This window comes from Puma concolor, chromosome E2, assembly GCF_028749965.1.
Source record: "Puma concolor isolate L17-30 chromosome E2, mPumCon1.1.hap2, whole genome shotgun sequence".
NCBI lineage: Eukaryota > Metazoa > Chordata > Mammalia > Carnivora > Felidae > Puma > Puma concolor.
Window position 1 is genome coordinate 19,582,152 of NC_141681.1, and position 23,589 is coordinate 19,605,740.

At 57.6% G+C, this 23,589-nt stretch overlaps 2 protein-coding genes across 2 annotated transcripts in view; one reads left to right on the plus strand and one right to left on the minus strand.

The window, feature by feature from the left end:
* Window positions 1-14,078, plus strand: part of ATP6V0D1 (ATPase H+ transporting V0 subunit d1) — a 39,358-nt gene extending 25,280 nt beyond the window's left edge. Inside the window, exons 3-8 of the mRNA XM_025920479.2 lie at window positions 7,641-7,819; window positions 9,346-9,425; window positions 12,796-12,873; window positions 13,001-13,177; window positions 13,287-13,364; window positions 13,466-14,078. Of these exons, the coding sequence (XP_025776264.1) occupies window positions 7,641-7,819; window positions 9,346-9,425; window positions 12,796-12,873; window positions 13,001-13,177; window positions 13,287-13,364; window positions 13,466-13,627 (754 nt within the window). The 3' untranslated portion in view covers window positions 13,628-14,078. The remainder of the gene's footprint in view (window positions 1-7,640; window positions 7,820-9,345; window positions 9,426-12,795; window positions 12,874-13,000; window positions 13,178-13,286; window positions 13,365-13,465) is intronic.
* A 425-nt stretch (window positions 14,079-14,503) lies between these two features.
* On the minus strand, window positions 14,504-20,232 carry HSD11B2 (hydroxysteroid 11-beta dehydrogenase 2). Its single transcript, XM_086689175.1, has 5 exons — window positions 19,825-20,232; window positions 16,201-16,413; window positions 15,892-16,077; window positions 15,647-15,784; window positions 14,504-15,469 (listed from the first exon to the last, which is right to left on the minus strand). Exons 1-5 carry the CDS (start codon window positions 20,087-20,089, stop codon window positions 15,054-15,056), a joined length of 1,218 nt encoding a protein of 405 aa, XP_086545301.1. The 5' UTR covers window positions 20,090-20,232; the 3' UTR covers window positions 14,504-15,053.
* Window positions 20,233-23,589: the final 3,357 nt, after the last annotated feature.

The window sequence follows — 23,589 nt, forward strand, 5'->3', positions numbered from 1 at the left end:
GGTGTGATCAGTGGCTAACTTAAATGAATGTGCTCTGCATTAGTGGTGTGTGAGTGTGTGTTGTGGGGAAGTGTTTCCGGGTACTGGGTACTTTTGGGTACTGTTGCGCCTTTATCATTCCCTGATTTTGGTGCTCCCACCCTCCTCCTTGGAAACTGGCACACCTGCCCCACTAGGGTGCTTCCTGCCTGTCCTGATTCCCACCCCCAGCAAGCAGCAGCCACTTACTTAAGATCTACTTGCTCAAGTGGAGACTGCAGCCAGAAGGGATCCATCCTTGGGTAGAGGCCACAGGCTGGGACCCCTGAAGGGCTCAGGGAACTTACCCAGTCTGGGAAGCAGTCTCTTTCCTGGCTACAGGCCTCCTTTCTGGGGGCCTCCCTGCTGTCCTGGCTGGGCCTGTAATTACACCTCCTTGGCTCTGGTCAAGGTATAGACTACATAGTCCTGCTGGGGCAGGAGGCCAGAGATGGGGCATGTCTTGTGCTGCTGAGATGGGGGTCACACCGAAGTATCCCATGTGTTAGCTCCTGGCCTGGGCCTGTGTATCCCTTGCCTCAAGGCCAGAGCCGGGGACATACCAGGAAGCAACAAATTTATTGCCAGAGCCCAGCCTTCACCTTATTTGCACAAGGCTCTCTCAGCTTCCTGGTGAATGTTCTGGCCTTGCCAGCCAGGCAGGCCAGAGGAGGCCTGACCCATGCCAGTGGTCAGAGGGCAGTTGTCATCCATCTCACTGTCCACTTGGCCACCTGCCTGTGCAGCTAGCTCCTGGCCTTTCTTGGTGCCCTTAGAGGCTTCGTCTTAGCCTGCCAGGCCATGAAACTGGAGAGGGCTCTGAGCGTGACTGAGGCTGCATAGCCGCCAGCTCTTTGCTGGAGGTTGGCTGCAAGCACCAAGCGTGCTTAAAGCAGCCAAGCACTATCCTGTGGCAGGCTGTCACTTCCCCGCCCCTTCCATTCATGGGTGATTGTGGCTTAGTCTTCCCAGCTCCTCACTCCTGCCCTCACTCAGGAAGAGCTCAGCAGCCACGTGTCAGCCTGTCTGAGCCTGTGGCTGCTCGTTCCATGACCTCGTCATCTTCAGTGACCCGCTCCTCTGCTCTCCACTTCAGCCACCCCCACTGATGGCTACCCAAGGCCATGTCACTACTGGAACTGTTCCACCCCGAAATCGCTGAGTCAGGCACCCCCTCTCTACCCACCGCCTTCAGGCACTCCAGCCCACTCTCAGTCCCTTGAGGGACATTGGTTCCGGACTCAGCAGGACGCTGGGCCTTGCTTCCTCTCCTGCTGCCCCTTCTGTCTTCGTTTTCCTCCCTCCCCAGCTGAGGTTCCCTGGTCCATCATTTGAGTACTTTTCTGCCAGCATCCGCAGCTCTCTTGGCCGCCTGTCCTATAGTCCCGCCCTGGCTGGCAGCCCCCCAGCCCTGGAGGAATCCCAGCAGCCTCCGGCCTGGAGGCACCCTCCCCCACCTCCACAGCCTGGAGCAAAGCTGGGGAAGCCGGCCTTGAGCGGTGATCCCTGCTGCCAGACGTGCACGCTCACCAGTGCAGCTGGCCTCGGCTTGTCTTTGCCCAGCCGGCCATTTGTTCTTCCTACCCAGCACCCTGCAGCCCCCCCACCAAGGTTGGGAAGACCACTTCACCATTTTAAATACTACCTCTCTCCCACCCCCAGCCTTGTCTCTGGGCAGATGGCCCACCTTCCTCCTCCACAGACAGTAGAAACCAGTCACCTTCCAGCACCGCATCTGTGTCCCCAACCCTGATCTGATGGCAAAGGTTCCTTCTCTTGGGTCCTTCTGCCAGAGTCCTGAGCTCTCTTACCCGACTCCCTGGACCCTGAGTGGCCACTCACCTGTTCTGTCTGTGCAGCCACCGTCCCTTTCAGATTCTTCCCATCAACAACTGAACAAGCGCAAATCTCTCACACTGTTTAAAACTGTCTCCTAGGGGGGCGCCTGGGTGGCTCAGCCAGTTAAGTGGCCGACTTCGGCTCAGGTCATGGTCTCGCGGTCCGTGAGTTCGAGCCCCGCGTCAGGCTCTGTGCTGACAGCTCAGAGCCTGGAGCCTGTTTCAGATTCTGTGTCTCCCTCTCTCTGACCCTCCCCCGTTCATGCTCTGTCTCTCTCGGTCTCAAAAATAAATAAACATTAAAAAAAAACAAAACAAAACAACAAAACTGTCTCCTAGGGACTGCGCTTTTACGTTCACTGTGTGTTCTCTCACCCCCGCCCCCCCCCCACGCCTGCCCATCCTTTGAGCTTCCAGTCTGCTCCCAACTGTCCCATCACTCCACCGCAAAGGCCCTGACCAAGGTCACCACTGAGCTTTGTGCAGCAAGGTCTGCAGGCCTAATCAGGAGCCACAGCCCTCCCACCCTCCAGCAGTCTCCTTCTTCTCTGCCATTTAACTCTTACCTCTCTGCCTGCTCCTCCTCCTCCCCTCCACCTCCTCCACTTCCTCCTTTCTGGGTCATCCGCAATGTTGCAGAAAGAGGGAATCTCTTCCGTCAGGGCCAGGGCCTGGAACTCATAGCTGGCTTCTCTGAGGAGGTGGCTATGTGGCTGAGGAGCTGTTTAAGGAAGAATTGGGGAAGGGGAGATTCTGGACTGAGGGAACCATACATGTCCTGAGCCTCAAACCCCAGGGATGTCCAGAGGAATGTAACTAGAGAGGAGAGCATGGTTCCCCCAGGTAGGGGAGGCGTGAGCTAATGGCTCCATCCTGCGTGTGAATACTTGAGGGAACAGTGCCATCACTGCTGGCCACAAACAAAGCTGGCCCAGCTGGGTTGGAGGTTGGGACTACCACAAAAGGTCAACTTAGCTCTGTTCCTCAGAGCCTCTTAGTTGCCCATAGAACTGCCCTTGGATTGCTGGAACAAGATTTCCCAGGAAGTGATGGGTTCCTTGTCACTAAAGGTGTGCAGACAGAAGCTGATGAAGGTCTTTTCTGCCCTCCCATGGTGAAAGACAGTGTCCAGTGGTTTTGTTGATCCCAGCGAGCCTTCGGCCAACACAACTGGTATCAGCTCTGGGCCAGGCCCTATGCCAGGAGGGAGGGGGATGCATGAATGCAATGGGATGAGTGTCAGGGGTGGTGTAGACAGCTCCTGGAGAGGCCTGTGGGCAGCTGCTACAAATGGATCCAGGGTCACAGGAGGCTTCCTGGCATTAAGAGGACTCAAGGATCAGGTGGGGTGAAAGAGACTGCTCAGGAGAGTGGGTGGCACTGCCTGGTGTGGAGGAAACAGGCCTTGAGTGAGTGAGAGTCTGTGAAGTAAGCTGTCATCAATCATGTAGTTTTTAGATAATTCAGTTCAATTTCACGGCAATAACATGTAATATGTCACTATACCAAGGATTTTTCCAGACGTAGCCATTAACGTGCTGTGTGACTTGGAATGGAGCCTCTATTGGGGTTTTTTGGCTTTGGAGGGGAGATCTTGATCTAGGCCATTCCATGATGGCTTCCCATAGGAAAGTAGGCTCTCAAAGGGAAGTTGGGAGAGGTGTGTGTGGGAGAGGTGAGTCTGGCCTCTGGGGATTTTCAGGTGGGCCCCAAAGGCCCTTGTCTTTAAAGGAATGAGCCATCCCCAGTGTGCAGCAGCCTGGTACCCATTAGCAGAACCTGGGCTTGGTAACCTGCATCATCTGGGAGAGGTGAAGTCCAGTCTTTCTTATGTACCAGGGGCTCCAGTGCCACCAACCTGGAGTGGGTAGCTAGAAGGCAGCTTTGTCCCAGGACAATGGCCTCAAGTGCCCCATAGGCCTTTTAGCATACCTGCCATTCTCCCCAGAACTTTTTGTACCATGGGTTGCAGAGGCATGGTGGTTATCCTTATCCTGGTCCTCTAGCCCTCTTTCTGTACATCCACTGTTTTTGGGTCATAGCACGGTCTATACAGGCTGGGGCTCTAGGCCTGCCATGATTTCTGGGTCATGGGCTAGACCTGGCTCCTGCCTTGCGGGAGAGCCAGCAGTGACACTGACTAAGGGAGAGCACACAGGAGCTCTTTAAGGCCTAGAAGGCTTAAGTCAAGTGGGAAGACCCAATCAGGCTTCTGGGGAAGAGCAGGATTTTAATGAGAAGGTCAGGGCCTTACTAGCTCTGCTATGGGCTGCATTTTAGTTATCCTGATTAAAACTGAGAAACTGAGAAACTGAGGCTTGGCAAGTTGTATGCTGAGGCCATAGCTTAATATCTCTATTCCCTTTCTGCCCTAGGCAGGGCTTTGCAGGACTCTGATGTGATTAAGCACAGATACTGTTATGAGCAGCCTCTGCTGGGAGCTGTAGGATAGACAGACTGGCAGAGGTACCTAGTCATCTTGGCCTCCTCACCAGTGCTAGGCCAGCCCCCGGCGCCAAGGCGATAAGAATGTGGAAGCAAGCCATACTTCTCCAGCAGGTGGCGCCAAAGGGCACAGCAGAAGAATGGGGCTTGGCTGGGGGCTCTGAAGACTTCTTGGAAGAAGGGGCTTCCTAAACCCCAACCCGAGACTTCTATGGGCCCAAGCTGAGTCTTAAAGGCACAGAGTGAGGGAGGGCCTCTGGGTAGAGGAATACAGACTCCCTACTCCCACCCCACAAGGGCCTCTTTGGCCTGGCGGGCAGCCGCCTGTCCACTCCCCAGCTGTCTTCCTCTGGAGGGAGACGCTGACCAGCTGGAACCTCATTCTCTGCTGTTGAGGCCAAATGAGGGGAGGACTGGTGGAGTGGCTTTTTTGGGGGCAGGGAGGCAGCTGCTCAAGCCAGGCGAGGAGGAGGAGGATGTCCCTGTCTGCTGAAGGCCTTGGCCTTGGGGGAGAAGCAAACAGCCTAGCCAGCACCATCTCTGCCAGGCCTGCCCTGCTTCCTTTCTCCCAGGAAAGAGGATTTGGGCTCTCATTGGGCTGGGGAGAAAAGCAGGGGCTGCTTCTGCAGTAACCTCGTAGTTGACTCAGGGAGAAGCAAGAGCTGGGTCTGGCACAGGATTATCCAGTGCTGGCCTAGACTGGGTTAGAAGGGGGCCCTGGAAGGTGCTGCGAGTATGTGATCGTAAGTGGCCCTTAACTGGCTCGGCATTTTCCTTGGTACCCAGACTGGACTTCTAGCAGGAGAGGCTGGGGGCAGCTAGGAGGTACTACTACTGGCCCCGACATTTGCTGTCAAGGCTGAAAAGTGACTCATAGCTGGCCTGTTCCACATCATTGGAGGGACAACAGAAAAGCCAGATGGTAGAGTCTTCCCACGGGCTCTCCTCTAGGTCCAGGCCAGGACCCTGAGGAGTACCAGGGCCTCCCCTGAGCCCTGCCTCCAGCCCCATCCCCAACATAAACGAATACCCTGGGTTGTGGGCAGAGGGAGTGGGAAGATTTAGAGAAAGAAAACTGGCTTGTGGGGATACCTCTGAAAAGACAGAGCTAGATGGGGAGTGCAGTGCCAGGGCATGGGGACCCTAGAAATAGGACATGGACGTCATCTGCCTGATGGTGTGACAGGGCCGAGTGCCTATATTCTCTCTTACTTCCTTGGATACTGGGTTTGGTGATGCTGGTGGCTGCAGGGTCAATCAGATAGTATAGGCCTAAGAGGGGTACCCTTCTCTCTGTCCCTGTCCACAAGGTTGTGAGAGTGGAGAAGAGCATCCTCAGGCCGGGGACAGGAGTCTTTGTGGCTGTCTCAGAGAACAGGAAGACTGGAGTGGGGCTGGTTGGGGTGCAGGTAGAGGGCTGCAGGAAGTGACATGTGGCACAGGTCCTGTGGTACATGAGATTCTGGAGGCATTGGGAACAAGGGATGCTGTCCAGGGTGGAGGGGATGCAGGCTCTGGCTGGAGGCCAAGGCCCAGAACTCTAGTGAGCTTTTTCTGAGGTCCCTCTGCTCTGCCAGCTCTGTCAGGTTCGGGGCAGAAGGCTGGCCATTGGGCTTCTTGCCTTGCAGCTACAATGGGCCCCGCCTGAAGCCCTCAGTTTGAGAAGGGGAGGGCCTGTCTCTTCTCAGTGCACATCCTGTCACTGACCCAGCCGGTTTGGGGGCGGAGAGAGGGCAGCTGCCTGGCCCCAAGCCCAGGAGAGCAGAGGTCACAGCAAGGCGCTGGGCTGGGTGGGAGCTGGGGGAGGGTGCAGCAAGCAGGGGGAGTAGGGGGTCAGGTCAGGACTGGAGCTGTGGCTTTTTCTTCCTGTCGCCTTCCTGGAGGGCCTTGTGGGAGCTCCCCCAATAGCTGGCCCTCTGAGTTGAGGTCTGGGCCACCCCTTTCCCTTTCTTCCCTTGGTATTTAGGGCCACTGCCCACCAGGGGTCTTCCATGGACAGCCTCAGCGTTGGGTGCTTAAAATACTTTCCCAGGAGAGGGGCCTAGTTGTGGTCCACCCAAAAACTAGGGCAAGTCCTGTGCTAAGTGCCCATTCAGGGCAGCAGCCTGCACCTTAGCTCTGACCCTTCAGTGGTGCCCCTCCCCACAGGCCTCATCCACTCGTGTACCCTGAGTTCATCACTGGTGACAGGCTGGAGGAATGTTGTGGTTAATGCCACCTGACTGTGCCTGGGGCCTTCCTCACTGCCCCCACCCCCGCTCCTGGCTTCACCCCATTCCCACGTAGGTGACTAGACAGAGCTCTGCCCCGGCTCCTTTGTGCCATTGTCTTAAAGTTCGGAAGCAGAGCTTGCCCTGCCCCTTGCCAAGTCTGAACCGGGAAGCCCCACCCTCCCCAGCTCCACAGCCCCCTCTGCTGCTCATGTGCTATCCAGAGGGGAGAGCCAAGGAGCTTAGGCCTAGGACAACTTGTGCCCAGCCTCCCTATCCAGGCCTCTGGGTCCCCTCTAGGCCTCCTGCGTGGATACCTGGCCTAGGCCTCCGGCTGAAGAAGGAGGCGGTGCTCTGCCTTTGGAGTGGAACTGTGCAGGGCAGCTATCTACCTGCTCCATCTCTGCCTGACCTGGGGCCTTACTCCAGAGGGGCCCTCCCTCTAGCTCCTTTCTGGCCTTCCCTTTTTCTCTGGCTTTTCCCCACCCTACTCTTCAGCCTTTCCTCCCCTTGCCATCTCCCCCTCCCCGCATCCCCACCCAGCAGCCAGAATGACTCTAACAGGACTGTAATACTCCCTGCTTACATCCTGCTTATGGATCTCTAGTGCTCAAAATGCAGTCAGGACCCTCAGCCTGGCCTGCAGGACCAGCGACCAGGCCCCAGCAAGCTAGGAGCACTGCCCTGGTTCCCTCCTTCTGCCAACCCTGAACTGTGCTCAGTTCCTCGAATGCGGCAGGCACTCGGTGAATGCCTCCAGGCCTTTGCACACACTGTTCCCTCTTCCCAGAACACAATTACATCTCCCCGTTTTTTCATCCCCAGGCTGGCCTTGCACCTCCTTCTGTGTTCCCTGCCAGAACTCTGTTCACACCGTGGGGTAGTTACCTCTTCCCAAACACTCAAGGGGCGTGAATCTGTGCCACACTCCCAAGGGAGGGGCCGTGTATGTCTCAGACTCCTGGTGCTGGAGTAGGGCTGCAACCAGGCAGGGAGGTGAACCAGCGGTGCTGGTCAGCAACACCATTGGGGTGGCGCTCTTTGTTGAGGGTGGCCTGTGCAGGGTGGGGGCAGGGTCACAGTGCTGGGCCAGGACTTCCAACCCCATGCTGTTGTGTGCCTCCCGCAGTTACAGCTACATGATTGACAACGTAATCCTGCTTATCACGGGCACGTTGCACCAGCGGTCTATCGCCGAACTTGTGCCCAAGTGCCACCCACTAGGCAGCTTTGAGCAGATGGAGGCTGTGAACATTGCGCAGACACCTGCCGAGCTCTACAATGCCATTCTGGTGGACACGCCCCTGGGTGAGCCACTGGGGTGGAGGGGGGAGGAGGTGGACACCGCCTCCAAGTGTGGGGTTTGTGGACCCCTGGGTGGTGGGGGGGTGATACTGAGCCATAAAAGAAGGCTTGCCCCCTGCTGCTTACCTTTATGTTTCCCTTAACTTCCCTCCCATTCTGTTGCCCTACCTTCAGTTCCTTTCCTGTTGCTTTTGCTGGGCTAGGCAGACTACCACCAGGGCCTGATTCAGACCATGTAACTTAGTGAAACTGGCCAATTTCTCAGAATGCAGAGAAAGGCTGAGCTCATGGAGTGGGGAGAGGCCCAGGTCCCTCAGAGTCTTGGGACTCGAACACACTGTGGCCCCAAGCTGGACCAGAGTGGCTGGCTGCCTGTGAGGCAGAGGAGGGAAGCAAATAGCTTCACTTGCCTCCACAGAACAGGTCCCAGGGGCCAGGTCAGGCAGTGTCCGGCAGGATGCAGGGTTCGTGTCAGAGGCCAAGAGAGGAAGGGGAACTGGGAGCTTCCTGCAGGGCCCCACCTAGGCAGTGCTGGCTCCTGCCTATCTTGGAGGCTGGGGAGAAGGCACTAAGGCTGTCACCAGCTAGTGCCCTCATAGCCACAATCTTTGTCCTCAGAGCACCACCTCCAGGAAGCCTCCAGGGATAAACACTGGGTTCTAAGTTGCACTTGTTCCTGTACTAAGAGTCCTGAGCCCTACTTGCTACGCCTATCTGCCATAGACTCTTCCAGTAACTCTGAGCTAGTTCTGGGCTATTTGTGGTTTCTCAGTTTCTCCATTTTTATTTTATTTTATTTTATTTTATTTTATTTTATTTTATTTTATTTTATATTTCTTATTTTATTTTATTTTATTTTATTTTATTTTATTTTATTTTATTTTATTTTATTTTATTTTATTTTATTTTATTTTATTTTTTTGCTCCCTCTCTCCCCCTAGTTTCTCCATCTTTAAAGAAGAGACAGACTAGAGAGTCTGTGGGCCCCTGTCAGGGGAGGGAGCTCTATTCTGTTCTGGCCTCTACTTTCAGCCTGACAGTGGCCCTCTGGGTCCCTGGTCCAGGCCCACTCAGCTCATTCCTTAAGAAGTAGGCTGGTTTTCCAAATGTGGGCCCCAGGCCCCCCCTGGGGGTTACAGATACATGGGCATCAGGCCCCAAATCCACAGCTGCCCCTCAAGAAAGGAGGATGTCATGGCCTCTTATGCAAGTCTGTCTTTGGCATGGTCTGAGCTTGGGTCTGCCCCAGAGGCGATTAGATCATGTTATGGCTGGCCGCCTCCTTTATAAATCAGTTTTAGGAGCAAGGATGCAGGAGAAGCTCAGGTCAGTGTACATGGCCCAGTGTATTGCTTCTGCCACTTGCAAGGCAATTGCCCAGGCTCGTTCGGGAGGCCCCCCAACCCCTGGCCAGCTGGGCCTTGTGACAGGGGTCCTCTATGCCCTGCAGGGGTGGTTAAACAGCAGCAGGATTCTTGCCTAGGCTGAATCTAGTCTCCCACCCTCACCCCCACGTCTTTCTTTCCCAGCGGCCTTTTTCCAGGACTGCATCTCAGAGCAGGACCTTGATGAGATGAACATCGAGATCATCCGGAACACACTCTACAAGGTAGTGCCCTCATCAGAGGTGGGGGCTGGCCTGTGGGCAGGGGTGGGGCCACGGTATGGTGGGCTCCTGGTTTATGTGGGGTGCTGGGACGGGACGCAGCTGCACCAGGCTTCTATCCCGCAGGCTTAACCTTATCCGCAGGCTTAGCCACTTTCTGGCTCCCGTGATGGGCGCAGGCTGCATGGAACAGGTTCTCCATCTCGTCGCGCCTGCGGCAGGCCCTGATAAGATCAGCAGGAGTGGCTGGTGCCCCACAGCTTGGCCTGTCAGAGCTGGCTCCTGGATGGCCACTCCCCCTGCATCCAGGAGGGTCACGGGGCCGCCACCCAGGCCATAGCTTTCAGGTTTACCCCACCTAGACTGTTGCCAGCAAGGACAGGCATTTGAGCAGAGGCAACAGTGTGCTTATTATGATGGGGGGAGGGACCCAGCCAGGTGTAGCCAGGTCACCACATCCTTCTCAGGTTCCTAGGCCTAGAGCCAGTGCCACGTCACAGCATCCTTATCCCTTAACCACTTTCTGCTTCACCCCTGACTATGGCACAGGTTGGTGACCCCTGGAGACAGAGTGAGCTTGGGATTCCTGGGTCAGCACTGCCCTGGCCCAAAGAGATTAGGAGCAGGGCTGGGAGCCAAGGAAGGGGGGTGGCCAGGGACCAGTGAAGGACATTTGGGACAGACTAGGCTCTGGGCACAGTGAGGTACTGATGGGCTGCAGCCAGGAACATGGATCAGCAATAGGCAGGCCCTGAAGGGGGACTGAGTATAACCTAAGTCACGGGCCCTGCTGACCTAACCCTGAGAACATCTGGCAATCAGATCTTTACACTGAGTGTCTTCTCCTGCCTGAGTTGGAGCTAGGTGGCTGACACTCAGCTGCAGCCTGAGAGGCTAGGCCTCCAGTCTCCCTCCAGGAATCTGGGCCAGAGTGCAAGGGGAGGTCTGGTAATAGGTGAGGAGCCTGCATATGTTGCAGTGGTGTGGGCAGGGGAACAGCCCATGCAGAAGCAAGCATGGAGCATGGGCCAAGTGACAGGCAGTTTGCCATGGAAGTGCAGGTTCCAGATAGACAGCTGGAGACAGGTCTGGAAAAAGAGGCAGACACAGGATGAAGTCACCGAGGGCCTGGAGTGCCAGGCCAGAGTTTGAACTGTATCCTGTGGGCAGGGTCAGCCAATAAAGGTTTGCAACAGGGCAGAGTATCATCAGAAAGCCCCCTCTGGCTACGGTGTGGAGCATGGAGTAGAGGGGAGAGACTAGAGGTAGGAAGATCGTCAACTTCTTTAATCGTCAGGATCACCCTAGGAGCTAGGTAGGCATGAATATCTGAATTGGTAAGATGAGAAAACTAAGGGCTCAAAGAAGCAGGGTGGGTTGCCTGAAACCCCTTGCTATACTCTGGCAGCACTGGGATCACACCTGGCTCAGCCTGTTTGCAAAGCACGTGCTCTCATCTGCCCCGCTAACAAGGAGGCAGGCCAGGCAATCAGCCGAGAATGTGCATGCGCACATGATCTGAGTGCTCCTGCCCGCCCAACTGGCCTGCTGCCGGTTCCCTGCCCTGAGACAGGGTGAGGGGTGCGGCTGTCCCCCTAGCCTCACCCACACCCTCACCGGGCCTGACTGGTTCTAGCTGGAGTCACTGGTGAGGGCTGCCCGGACACCAGCTCCGTAAACACTGATCTGAGGCTGAGGGCGCCATGCCAAGACTGCCCGCTCGACAGGCAGTTTCCCAGCCCAGTGGCCACAGATGGGAGATTAGATGGACCCTCAGCCGCCTGGCAGGCAGGAACTGTAGGCAGCTGGTACAGCAGCCATGGACTAGCAGGCTCCAGGGGACAGGGTGGGATGGGGAGGCAACCTTGGTACCTGAGCCTTTGAGGTCTTGCCAGTTTCTTCAACTGCCCTAACTTCCAGAAGAGTCTGAGCCCGTCCCATCATCTCCTCTGAGCCTAGGGTCAGCCTTTCCAGGGATTGGTATAGCTCAGTGAAGGCTGGTGGCTTCCCCACAGATTGGAACTGCAGGCCCCACTGGGGCAGGCCTCGAGATTTGGGCAGGCCATGGGGAACTTGGCCTGGCCATGGGGAAGAAAGTGGCTGGGGACAGTCCTAGAGGGACTGAATTACCAGTGAGCCATGGTAGGCTTGGCAGCTGTTTCTACCACCCAAGCCCTCTGATTCCTGGGGATGTATTATGCTGGGGTCCACTCTCCCCTTCCAGGCTTCTTCCTCTCTGACCTGTTCTAGACTTTTGTTTCCTGTGACCTCAGTGGTCACCACAGGCCTTCTGAGCACAGCTTGCCCAGTGCTGCTGGCCAGGCTATGCCTGTGCTCATGGACTCCTGGGTTTCATCTCACCTCCTCCCTTGGGGGAGCAAAGCCTGTGGCCCAAGTCAGCTTGTGGTGGGTAGAAAGGTCTCTGAACCTTGGCGATCAGACCTTGGTGCTGAAAGCTTTCCAGGCCTCCTGGCCCTCAGCCCCAACTCTGAAGAATAATCTCTAGCCTGTGGAGCCAGAGTCCCTGTGACCATGCCACCAGAAGGGACTCAGGAGGATCTGAGTGAAGGGAGTTCCCCAGAGGGGCCACAAGACCATCCCCCCCTCTCTTGACACAGAGAGGTTTGGGGAAGGAAGCCTGTGCCTAGCCACTTTTATGAGTGAGTGCTGGGAGGAAACGAGGGACTGGGCTGACCTGTCTTTTCCTCATGCCCAGAAGATCCAGTTTGCCTGGGCAGGAAGTGCTCGTTCCCACCACAGCCCATGTGTCCAGCCATTGCACTGCAGGGCTGACGTCTGTGCAGGCAATAACCATTCCTCAGCAGGAACTGAGCTGACATTTGCTTCCTGCTTCATGATGCCTGGGAGCTGCTTGGGGGATGGAAGGAGTTCCGTGAGGTGGGGTGCCAAGAGGGGCCAGGGCACCCAGTCCAGGCCACTTCCATGAACTCTCAGGAGTAACCTTCCTTCACTAGCCCATCAACATGTAGTTTTCTGAGGCTGAGGAGGGGAGGTTTGGGGGAAAGGCAGGCAGAGCAGCTGGGGGCAGACAGACCCCCTCTCTGAGCCTGGTCCTCTGCGGGATGAGGACATAAGGGTACGTAGGGGGCACTGCACCATGAAGCCGTCAGTAGGTCAGAAATTGCTCTATTGCTCCTGGGTGCAGTGAGGCAGCCGGCCAACTGATTAATAGTTGGAATTTGCAGATGTTTCCGAGGTTCTGACATGGGGGGCTGCCCTGGCCAATTGATGGGTGTGATGTATGGACTCACCATGCAAGGGACTGGGGAGGGAAAGAGGCAACTGTGAGGAGAAGGCTTGGCAAGTCCCCCAGCTCCCTGCCTGAGTTGAGCGAGCCCCATGCTCTGCGCAGGCCTACCTGGAGTCCTTCTACAAGTTCTGCACCCTACTGGGCGGGACCACAGCCGATGCCATGTGTCCCATCCTGGAGGTGAGTGCTTGCCCACCTTCCTGCCCACTAGTCCCTGGTAGCCTGGGCCTGGGGGAAGCTCCGCCAGCTGACTGGCTGCTGCCTCCTTCCCCCTCCCTCTCGCCTTGCCTGTGTACTGGCCTCACAGTTTGAAGCCGACCGACGAGCCTTCATCATCACCATCAACTCCTTCGGCACAGAGCTCTCCAAGGAGGACCGTGCCAAGCTCTTTCCACACTGCGGGAGACTTTACCCAGAGGGTCTCGCCCAGCTGGCTCGGGCTGATGACTATGAGCAGGTCAAGAACGTGGCCGACTACTACCCGGTGAGTGCCCTGGCCACGGGATGATGGGCGGGCATACTGGCATCTGCATCCCCACCCCACACCCAACAGTGCCCTTGTGCTCATGCTTCCCATCCCTTTTCTGGGCCAGGAGTATAAGCTGCTCTTTGAGGGTGCAGGCAGCAACCCCGGAGACAAGACCCTGGAAGACCGATTCTTCGAGCATGAGGTGAGGGGTTGCTCACCTGCGTGTCATAGGGAGGGGTTGGTGGCCCAGGCCTGACTCTGCCATCACGGCCACCTGCACACCACGCCTGCCTCTGTCTATAGGTGAAACTGAACAAGTTGGCCTTCCTGAACCAGTTCCACTTTGGTGTTTTCTACGCCTTTGTGAAGCTCAAGGAGCAAGAATGTCGCAACATCGTATGGATTGCCGAGTGCATTGCCCAGCGCCACCGCGCCAAGATTGACAACTACATCCCCATCTTCTAGCGCCCTGGCCCAAGGCTCCCCACAAGTGTGTGTGTCTGCGTGTGCTGTGACCAAGCCCACAGCTCACATGCCTGCCCTGGGGGATAGCACATTGTCCTAGTGGCTGCCGGTATTCCTGACCCTCCCTGGGATGGTTCTTGGGCCTGAAAAGGGGCTGGGCACCTGTTCCCCCTACCAAGGTTGGACCAACTCCCCCCCCCCAAAAAAAGGAGGCCCCCTCAGCCCTATGTTTACAGCCACTGACACGCCTGAGAAGCATGTGGTCACTTTGTGTGCTTCCCTGAGAACCCCTGGGGCAGCGTGAGCCTCCTCTCCCTTCTGTGGGTCACCCGCAGAGCCATGGCCCAGGGGAAGGATAGAGTGTGTCCTTGGGGCATAGGGGAAATAGCTCTGCCACCCTGTCCCTCAGCTCTGCCCTCTGAGACAATAAACTGCCCTCTCTAAGCCTGGCTGTCTGTCTCCTTTGGGTGCCATCCTTGTCAAGCCACCCCCACTCCAAGCTTTCTACCTCCTTTGCTGGCCCTCTCTCTGTGCTTTCAGGTTCTGCAGGATGGGGGAAGTCACTGGAGGCTCACACAGGGCTGTGGAACTGGGTGCTGGCCCTAGCGGGCCACAGGTCTCCCTGTTTGCCTCAATGAGCCCCACTGCACCCTAGTCCAAGGGCATTACCCCCATTTCACTAGGCTGAAACCCAAACCTGTGGATAAATGACCTGCCCACAGTCAACAAACAGGAAAAGGTATGAAGCACAGAATCTTTGTCCAGAGCCTTGGCCCATGCTGACCACCAGGGGTTCCCCAGGCAGTTCCCAATCTGTCACACAGTCACAGACTGGCACTCAGACAGTCACACCCTCCAAACACAGCATCTCCCCCATTCTAGGAGAAATAAAAATGTGTCTTTATTTCAAAGGTGGCAATCAGGCAAGTAGGGTATGGAACCTCCTATGGTAGGGGGGTTTGGGGTGGGTGGTCGGGACCCTAATTCTTGAGCCAGTCAAGAAACAGGATTTACCCTTTGAATCGCAGCACTGAGGCACTGGTGCCTTGAAAAAATCCTGAGGGTGGTCCCCACCCCACCCAGTGACTCCTTAGTTTGCAGAGGCACTGTCTGCGGGATCCTGTCAAAGGCTACAGCTAAGTCTTGCACAAAACTCCCCATCCAGTTGGGTTCTCCAAGCTACAGGGTGGAGCCTTGTGCCCAGGAGGGTCTGTGTGGGCTCATGAAGCAGAAGAAAGGCCTGGAGGTTCACTGGGAAGCCTCAGCTTCACCAGGCCTGGCCTGGGGCAATAACTGAGTGGGTAGGGCTGGGGTCCTTTAGGCCAGGCTCTAGGGCAGACTTGGGGGAGTCACAATGGCCCAGGGGAGGGCCAAGGGCTCATGGGACCTTGTCTGCTAGAGCAGCTAGGCCATCTGTGTGCACTGCTCATTGGGCTGTCATGGGGGAAGAGCCTGGGTTTGGGTCTGGGTCCAGGGCTGCATCCTGGGCTGGGGTAGAGCCAGGCTGGCCAGGCCGCAGTGCTCTTGGCAGACAGTGATTGATGAAGAAGGTCTGCAGGAAGCGGCGCCGCAGGCCCTCAGGCAGGTAGTAGTGGATGAAGTACATGAGCCCCAGGCCACGGCCTGGGTAATAGCGGCGGCGTGGCTGAGCTGCCAGCAGTGCGTCGGTGATGGCATCTACAACTGGGCTGAGGTCTGGCAGCGCCAGGCGCAGCGAATGCAGGAACTGCCCATGTAAGTGCTCGATGTAGTCCTCACCGTAGGCCTGGAGCAGCTCTCGGGGCAGGCTGGCCAGCAGCAGCTGTTTACGCTGCTCCCACTGGCCCACATTCTGCACAGACTCTGAGGAAGGAGCCACAAGGTCAGGGTAGGTTCACTTAGGGAAGCCAAAGCCAGACTCAGGTCAGTCTACCTCAAAACCGATCCTTGCCTCCAGACAGAGCCAGGCCCATTCCTTAGACCTGACTCCACCCCAGATATGAACACACCCACACACCGTATCCCAAACTCGATGCCCACCTGTCTTGAAGCAGCCAGGCTGGATGATGCTGACCTTGACCCCCCAGGGCAGAAGTTCACAGCTGAATGTGTCCATGAGCAGTGCCATGGCTGCTTTGGAGGTCCCATAGGCCGCCAAGCATGGGTATGGCATGTCTCCTGGGGATGGATTGGGAGGGAGGCAGCTCAGCATGGACCAGGGGCTCCAGCAACCCTCCCTGCTCTGCAGCAGCACCTTTTCTACTCCAGTAGGGAAGGGCACTCACCTGCTGGGCTGCCCACAGTCACGATGCGACCCCTAGAACGCCGCAGCAGTGGCAACAGGCCCTTGGTTAGTTCAAGCGCACCGAAGAAATTCACCTCCATGCAGCTGCGGAATGTGGCCACTGGAGACAGCTCCACATCAGCCACTACATTGTTGTGGCCTGCATTGTTGACCAGGCCCCACAAGCCTGAGGGCACGGAGAAGGGGGACAAAGAAAGGAAGCTCAGAGTTGAGTCTGCCCAGCATCAAACCTCTGCCCATTCACACCCACCCAAGCACACCCTCTCCTGGGGGATCTAGGCCCACTGACCTGTGCTGGTGGTGTGGGCCTTTGTGAACTCCAGTGCTCGGCTGATGTCTGCTGGCTTGGTCAGGTCCAGCTGCAGCAGCCTTAGGCGAGGGGAACAGCAGGCACGCAGCTCTAGGGCACCAGGGCCATCCAACTCCAACACGGTGGCCAGCACCGTGAAGCCCATAGCGTCTAGCTTCTTTGCCGTCTCCTTGCCAAAACCAGAGTCACAGCCTGGCCAGGGCAGGGCAGCCAGTGAACTCCCACTGTGGCCCAGTCCAGCCTGAGACAACTCTAGGATCATCAGGGTCCATACAGGATCCAAGCCTCTGGATACCCAGTCTTCAGCAGCCTTCCCTCCCATCTCTACAGGTCTATCTCTGTAGGCTTTGCCCCTCTGGCTGAGCACTAGCTCTCTTACAGCTGTCACCTCCCTGACTCCCCAGAGCTACACCAAACATGGCTTAATGATTCCCACTTTACAGATGAGGACACTGAGACCTATGAATGCTAAGTTGCTTCCCAAAGCCATTCAGCCAGCAGAGAGTAAGATCAGGACTCTACTGGAGGTCAGCCCGAGACCCAGTACCAGTCCTGGTGTCCTGCCTGCTTTGCTATCAGGTCTAAGCTTGCCTGTGCAGTATTACTGCTCAGCCTCGCTGCCCTTGCCCGGGCTTCTTCCTCTTACCTGGACTAGGCAGCAGCCCCCTCTTTGGTCCTGTCCCATCTTGCCCCCTTGAATCCATTCTCTTACCTCAGCAGCCAGAGGGATCTTTCCAAAACTGACAATATCACTCTGCGGCTGAAAGCCTTTCCAAGGCCCCCACAACCCTTGGGATGAAGCCCCAAGCCCTCTGCTCCCATCATCACAACTGAGCCCCACCTCCCTTCCCCACCAGCACCCTACTATTGTTCCAGGCTCTAGGCAAGCTGGAGGCTCATACCTACCTCACCACTGACCCCCACTCTTGGAATTCCAATCAGTGGCAACAGTGGGGCATTCTTTGAGCCCCAGACCACTTGCCCCCAGGACAGGGAAGATGATGGATGGAGAAGAGAACAGACCTGCATTTGAATCTCTTCCCACACCCAACAATTGTGACCTGAGGTCAGTTACCACTCTTGGAGACTTAATTTCCTGTGTTTGGTATGTGGAGAGTGGAACCACCAGGCAGAGCCAGAGTGGGGGTCTGATAAGACCCTGCTTCCTTGATTGTTCCCATCCAGATCCTGGCTCTGAGGGTGGCAAGGGGAGGGGGAGGCCAGTGAGAGGAGGCTCTCTGGAGCCTGCCTCCCTGGTGGTCCCACTCACTTCTGGACAGGCTCTGCAGCGCCCCCCCCACCCCTCAGCCCCCCCCTCCCCCCCTGCTGAGGCAGAGAACAAAGCTGGGACAGGGGCTGTGAACTAGGCTTTGTGTGGCTGGGGGCCTGCAGACTAAGGCAGTCTGGGCTGGGCTGGGCTGGGCTGGGCTGACAAGTCCTTCCAGGGCAAGCCTGGCTGGTGGAGGCCAGTGAGCACATGTGTGTCCACTTGCCTAAGCTCCCTACTCTGGAGGGCCCTTCACTGGGAAACTGAGGCCTCCCAGAGCCTCAGCTCTACAGTCCCAACAGTCACCCATGCCTCGTTCACCCTCTTGTTTATCTGCACACAGACACCTGTACATACACTTCCAAACTGCCTGCATATTCACACAGGGATTCACTCCCAGGAGACCCCCAGCCACCATCCATGAGCAGATGTGCACACATGGCACCCAGCCACTCAGCCCAAACTCTGACTCCACGGTTGAGCTCTGGATGTAGCCTTGGGCTGTGGTTCTCAGGGGTATTCTCAAGGAGGGGTGGGTAGCAGCTCTGGCAGGCTGAAGACACTGTTCTTAGCAGGTGAGGCAGGGCCTAGTCACTTATTTGTCTTGCAGTCAGGTAGTGAGAGAGGAAACCGCAGAGTGTTTGGACATCGGGAAGCTTGCTGGTCTACTCCTGATGCTTAGCAGGAGTGGGTTGGGTAGGACTCTTCCCCTCCCCCATTGCAGGGCTTTACAACCAGATATGGAGGAGCCCAAGCCTCAGAAGGCATCCCTCCTCTTCCCTCACTCTCCAGCTCAAGGCAAGGAGAAGTAACAGCAGCAGCATGAAGGCCTGAGGGGATATCTCAGGAAAGACTGCCCACTGAGTCACTACTACCAGCAGATGGCCCAGATACTGTTGAGGCAACTCACAAATTAGACGGCAGGAGGGGAGCTGCCCAGTCCCTGGGAGCAGAGCTCGCAACCTAGTTCCTGCTTCAGACCAGGAGGGCCACTGTATCTTTCCTTCCTCAATCCCCTAAAACTTTACACTATACTCTGAATTCAGGTTCCACTCATCAAACCTGACCCCTGCTCTAACTCCACCCTCTTGCTGAAACCCAAAGCCCTAGTGCCACCGGTGTTCCCACCCCACCTCAACAGTCAACCTTCTTGCCTGGCATTCAAGGCCCCTTTTGAGGAAACAACCTCACATCACACCACATCTCAGCAGCCAGGCTGGTTACTGACTGTCCCCTACCCAGGCCACTCTCATTGTTGCCTCAAGCCTTTGTCCCACATCCACACTTTGATCCAAAACACCTTCCACACTTCACCTATCTTGACTCATCATCCCAGGCCCAGCTCAAGGATGGCCTCCTCTGAGAAATTCTCCCAGGTCTGTCCTTGTGATCATGCAGGGCCCCCTACTGGACCAAGACCTCTGGGAAGCCACTCTGGTGGTGAGGGCAGGGCTCTGAGAACCTGTCCAAAGCCATGGGGGTTGGGGGGGGAGAGACCAGGCTGCCCCTCCCCCCACACATACAATGGAGCCAGTGCCCCCTGGCCTTTCTCTCCCTCCCCGCTTCCGGCTGGGTCTCAGTGCGCCCCCCCCCCCCCCCCCTTCTGGTGACAGATTTATTCCCTGCTCCAGACAAAGGGAACTCTGCCAGGCAACCAGAGGCACCTGAGTACAGGTCTCCACCACCTCCTTCCTGGGCACTGAAGACCAGGAGGAATGTGGCGTTGTGTGTGCTGGCTGCAGATATGGAAGGCTACCTCAGCAGTTTGGGGGTGGGTGGCACATTCTAAGAGGCAGCTGAATGCCCAGCTGCCTCTTATGGTGACCTCAAGCTTTTATGGATTCCAAGGACCCCAGCAAACGGGGCGGGGGAGGGGGAGTGGGTGCCCCAACTCCCCATCTAAGCGCCTTCCTCTGGCCCTGGGGAAGAGGAGATGAGGCGTCCCACGTGGGCATGTTGGGCAGAATCCAAGGGGTGACCATCCTCTTCAGTCCCTCAGAGCACTGCCCCCTGCCCCAAGACTGCTCTCTTGGGGAGGGGCATAGCATAAACCTCAGACTCCAGGAGGTTCCACCTTTCTCAGCCAGCAGTTGTTCCTGCGCACCTGCCCACTCCCGGCCTCATTTTCCCTCCAACACTCCACAGCGGCAGGTAGTTAACCCGGACTTAAGGAGGTGCCTTGCGCTTCCTACTTGGCTCGCTCCCGGCACCCAGGGGAAAACGACACTCCCATTCCTGTGCTGGGGGTTCCGCCTTGCCTTGGCGCGCTAGAGGGGAGCCCTCTGGGTGTCTGGTCCCGCCCTCGAGCCTGGAGTCCCCGCGCTCCGCGCACTCACCGGTGATGAGCACCGCGCGAGTGGCCACCGGCAGGCGCGGAGGGCGCGCCAGGCGGGACAACGCGATCCAGCCGGCGGCGGCCAGCACGGCGAGTGCGGCCGGCGGGGGCAGCAGGCGCTGGCACAGCCAGTCGAGCGCAGCCAGCAGCGCCAGCGCCGCCAGCAGCGGGCGGCCCAGACGCAGGTCTGCGCGCAGCAGCTGCAGCAGCGCACGGGCCGCCACGAGCAGCCAGGCGCCGCCCGACGGCCAAGGCCAGCGCTCCATGGCGGCCAGGCCGGGCTGGGCTGGGCCGGGGCGGGGCGGGGGCCGGGCTGGGGAGCAGGGAAAGGGACTTGAGGCCGGAGCGAGGGGCGCGCGGTGCAGGAAGACACCAGCCAGGGGCGGAAGGGATACTCGCTTTCTCTGTTCGCCCTCGGGCCGGGCTTATAAAGAGCCCCGGGGGCGGGGAGAGGGCGGGGCGGAGGCGGGGCAGGGGCGGGGCTTCCCTCCACCTCGCACCCCGCACCCTCCTCCGGGCAGGTGCCCCCCCCTCCCCCGCTCCGCCCCGCCCCCGCGGCCAGATCTGCTTTCTAAGAAGCCGGAACAAAGTCCCGAAGTTGCTGCTACAGAGGGAGCCGCCTTGCCGCGGACCGTGCCGGGAACCAGGCCAGTCTGTGTAGCCCTAGTGCTTTGCATCTGCTCACCCCTGCGCCCACCCCCACCCCCACGCTGCGAGAGCAGTTGAGCCGCCGCTCCCAGGTGAGCACACCCAGCTCACACTTGCTCAGGACACCTGAGGACACGCACAACTTCCCTCAGCTTCTCACACTGACAGCACCGCCGCGACCTCCGGGCCTGCTGGAACCCCGCGGGGAAACAGACCGCCCTTACCCTGCCGCAGCAGCCGCCGCGGGCACACGCGCCGCACTCCCACGCGCCGCACTCCCACGCCATGCGCGGCCTCAGGTCCCACGCGCACACACACGCCCTGACGCGCGCTCACACCTAAGCTGCCGGCGGCCACAAAACCGGCTTGCTGCGGGAGCTGGAGGGAGCAAGATGACTGCCCGGGTTCTAGGGAGTCTCTGCCCCGCCTTCCCCCTTTCCTTCAGGGCCCAGTCCTGGGGATGCACCAACCCCACCTCCTCCTGCCACACAAGTGTACGTGTGTGGGAGTGCAGGTGTGTGTGCGTTTGTGTGTGTGTTGCGGGGGCTGGGGCTCACAGAAAGTGTCTAGGCTTTGCATTACCTCCAGCCCACCCTCGACTGGTACTTCTAGGACCAGGCCAGTGGGGACACCTGGGGAGTCAGTAAGGGCAGCCTCTAGGACAAGGTAATCCCCTGCCCTACTCCCATGATTCCCCAGGTTATAAAATAAGTGCTGTGAATGTGGGTGCATTTCCCTACCTGTATGTATGAAGATCTGTGTTTGTGTGTGGCCCAGCGGCCCCCCATCCTGCCCACCCCCGTGTCTGGCACCCTGTGTTTGGCATCCATGCTAGGGCTCTGCCAGGCACTAGGAGTTGGTGCCAGCACCTGGCTCCCAGGCCCTATTCTGAGGGCAGTAGGTGAAGCCCATGGCAGAAGGAGTCCCTGTTTCCTGTGGGCCTTTGGACTTTGCCCAGTGCCTCATCTATGCCTGCACTAGGTCCTGGGAGGTCATGGATCCCCCAGCCCTGTGCCCATTCTCTATCTTAGGTGCTCAGGCTCTGTGCCAGGGCTTTGAGGCAATGCCTCCTCTAAAACCTTCTCTGCCACCCAGGCGTGGCTCCCTGGTGGGCCAGGGGGGTCTTAGGGAGGGGGCTGGGAGCCACTTAAGAGGAGAGGCTCTGGGTGGAGGACTCAATTGCCCAGAGCCACTTCTGTGCCCTCTTATAAGCACAGATGGCAGGCTAGCCCTGGCCCTAGGAGGCAGGACTTACCTGGAGAGGATGTGCCTACCTTGAGTACATGACCTTGTGTGCCTGTATTTGTGTACACTTGTGTCCATGTCCCGTGTCATGACCCTGTATGTGCGTGTGAGTACATTTGTGTGTGTTGTGTATGCTTCTGGTGACTCTCCCTCAGTCTGGGTCATCCTTTGGAAAGTCAGGGAAACATTCCTTTTCCAAAATGTGCTGACTCCTGTTGTCCCGAATCTATGGCCCAGGCTCACAGGTAGACACAGCATCCTTGGCCTGGCTTCCTGACCTGATCTGTAGACTGTGGATTCGTGGGACAACCTCTCCCCCCCACCTCTACCACACACACACACACACAACTCTGGCACTCTACTGAAAGTCTGGTTATGGTTTTTCAAATTAAGGGCTTCCCTTTGGAGCTGGGGAGGGGGTGTAGAGGAGGAGATGGGGCAGGGGGTCCCAGGCAGTCTTCAAGGTTAAGCCCATGCAGGTAGTACCAGCACTTGCCCAAAGAGGAATTGAAAGTAGGGGAAGTGGAAGTGGGACAGCAAGGTGAGAACAGAGACTGAAAAGCAGGATCCTACACTGTCCCAGGAAGGAAACATGAAGGATTCTGGCTCACTGGGAAGGCTATGATGAGGAGAAAGACTTGCTGAGAGAGGGTATAAGGGAATTGCCTTTGGCTGCATGGTACAGGATGGCTGGGATGGGGAGAGGTGTTTCTGGTTTATCTTCTGGGATTCTCTGCCTCCTTGGACAGACCCATCAGTCTTATGTGATTTGGGTCTTTTGGAACAGAATGATCTGCCATGCTTTTATATGTGCCCATCCACCCCACCCCAATTCATCCTACTTCCAAGGCCAGGCTTCCTTCCTAGGATCTATGGTGCAGCCCCCTGCAGCCTCCTCAGCAGCTGAACCCTTACCCCTCATCAGGCGGAGACATTCTAGGAGTAGAAAGAAGGTGGTTCAGGCAGTCATGACTGGGAGGGGCTGGCCCAACCCTGTCTGAGGCCTAGTGCCAGCTTGTGCCTGCCCAGGGGCAGAGAACCAGCTTCTGCCAGAACCAGGAGTCTGGGCTGGTAGGGGCCTCCAGGGAAGAGAAGGGAAGGGGGGGGGGGGCAGAGGGCAGGAGCCCCAGTAGATAAGGCAGGGCCTGGCAGGGGCAGAGGAATGAAGGGCAACCAGAAGTTCAGAGCCCCTGAGCCACCCCGCCCCTAAGTCCTTAGCCCATAGTCTCTCTTAGTCCTGAGTCTGACGCCTCCCTCCCCCCACCTTGGTCAGAAACCTGGTGAGCCAAACGCTTAGATTGCCCCTGGTGCTAGAGAGTTAGGGGTTGGGGAGGGGGGTGGCTGGCAGGCTAGCTCCAGTCGGCTCAAGCTGAGTCTGGCAGCTCACTGACACCATCTGCTGGCTTTTCCAGGAGGGCGCGGCTCTGAGGGTGATAGAGTGAAGGTGACTGCTGGATCTGAGGATGGGAGGAACAGAAGCTGATGCCCGGTGCCCAGCAGCAGTCACCAAGAGTTCAACCTCTGTCCCCTGACCACACTGGAGCTCCTGGAGCCAAGACTCCATTGTTACCTCTTCCTCCCTCGGTGGTGCAGCTCAGAGGCAGCAAAGTCCCAAGGAGGCCCTGCCTGGTGCACTGCTCCCTCCTGGCACTGCACCGCCATCCCCCCAGCACAAGGGCGGTGGAGCCCCTCTCCCTGCCAGTGGCCAGTACCCCCACTGGGCCCCAGACCCCATCCCTCCCCATCCTCAAAGATAACAAACTTTTATTGAGTTTCTACTGTGTGCTGGGCCCTGTGCTGTGTCCCCTGGGTGTCATAACAACCACTGGCCTCTCCCACTGGGAGCCACAATGGAGAACTTCTTCCACCTCAA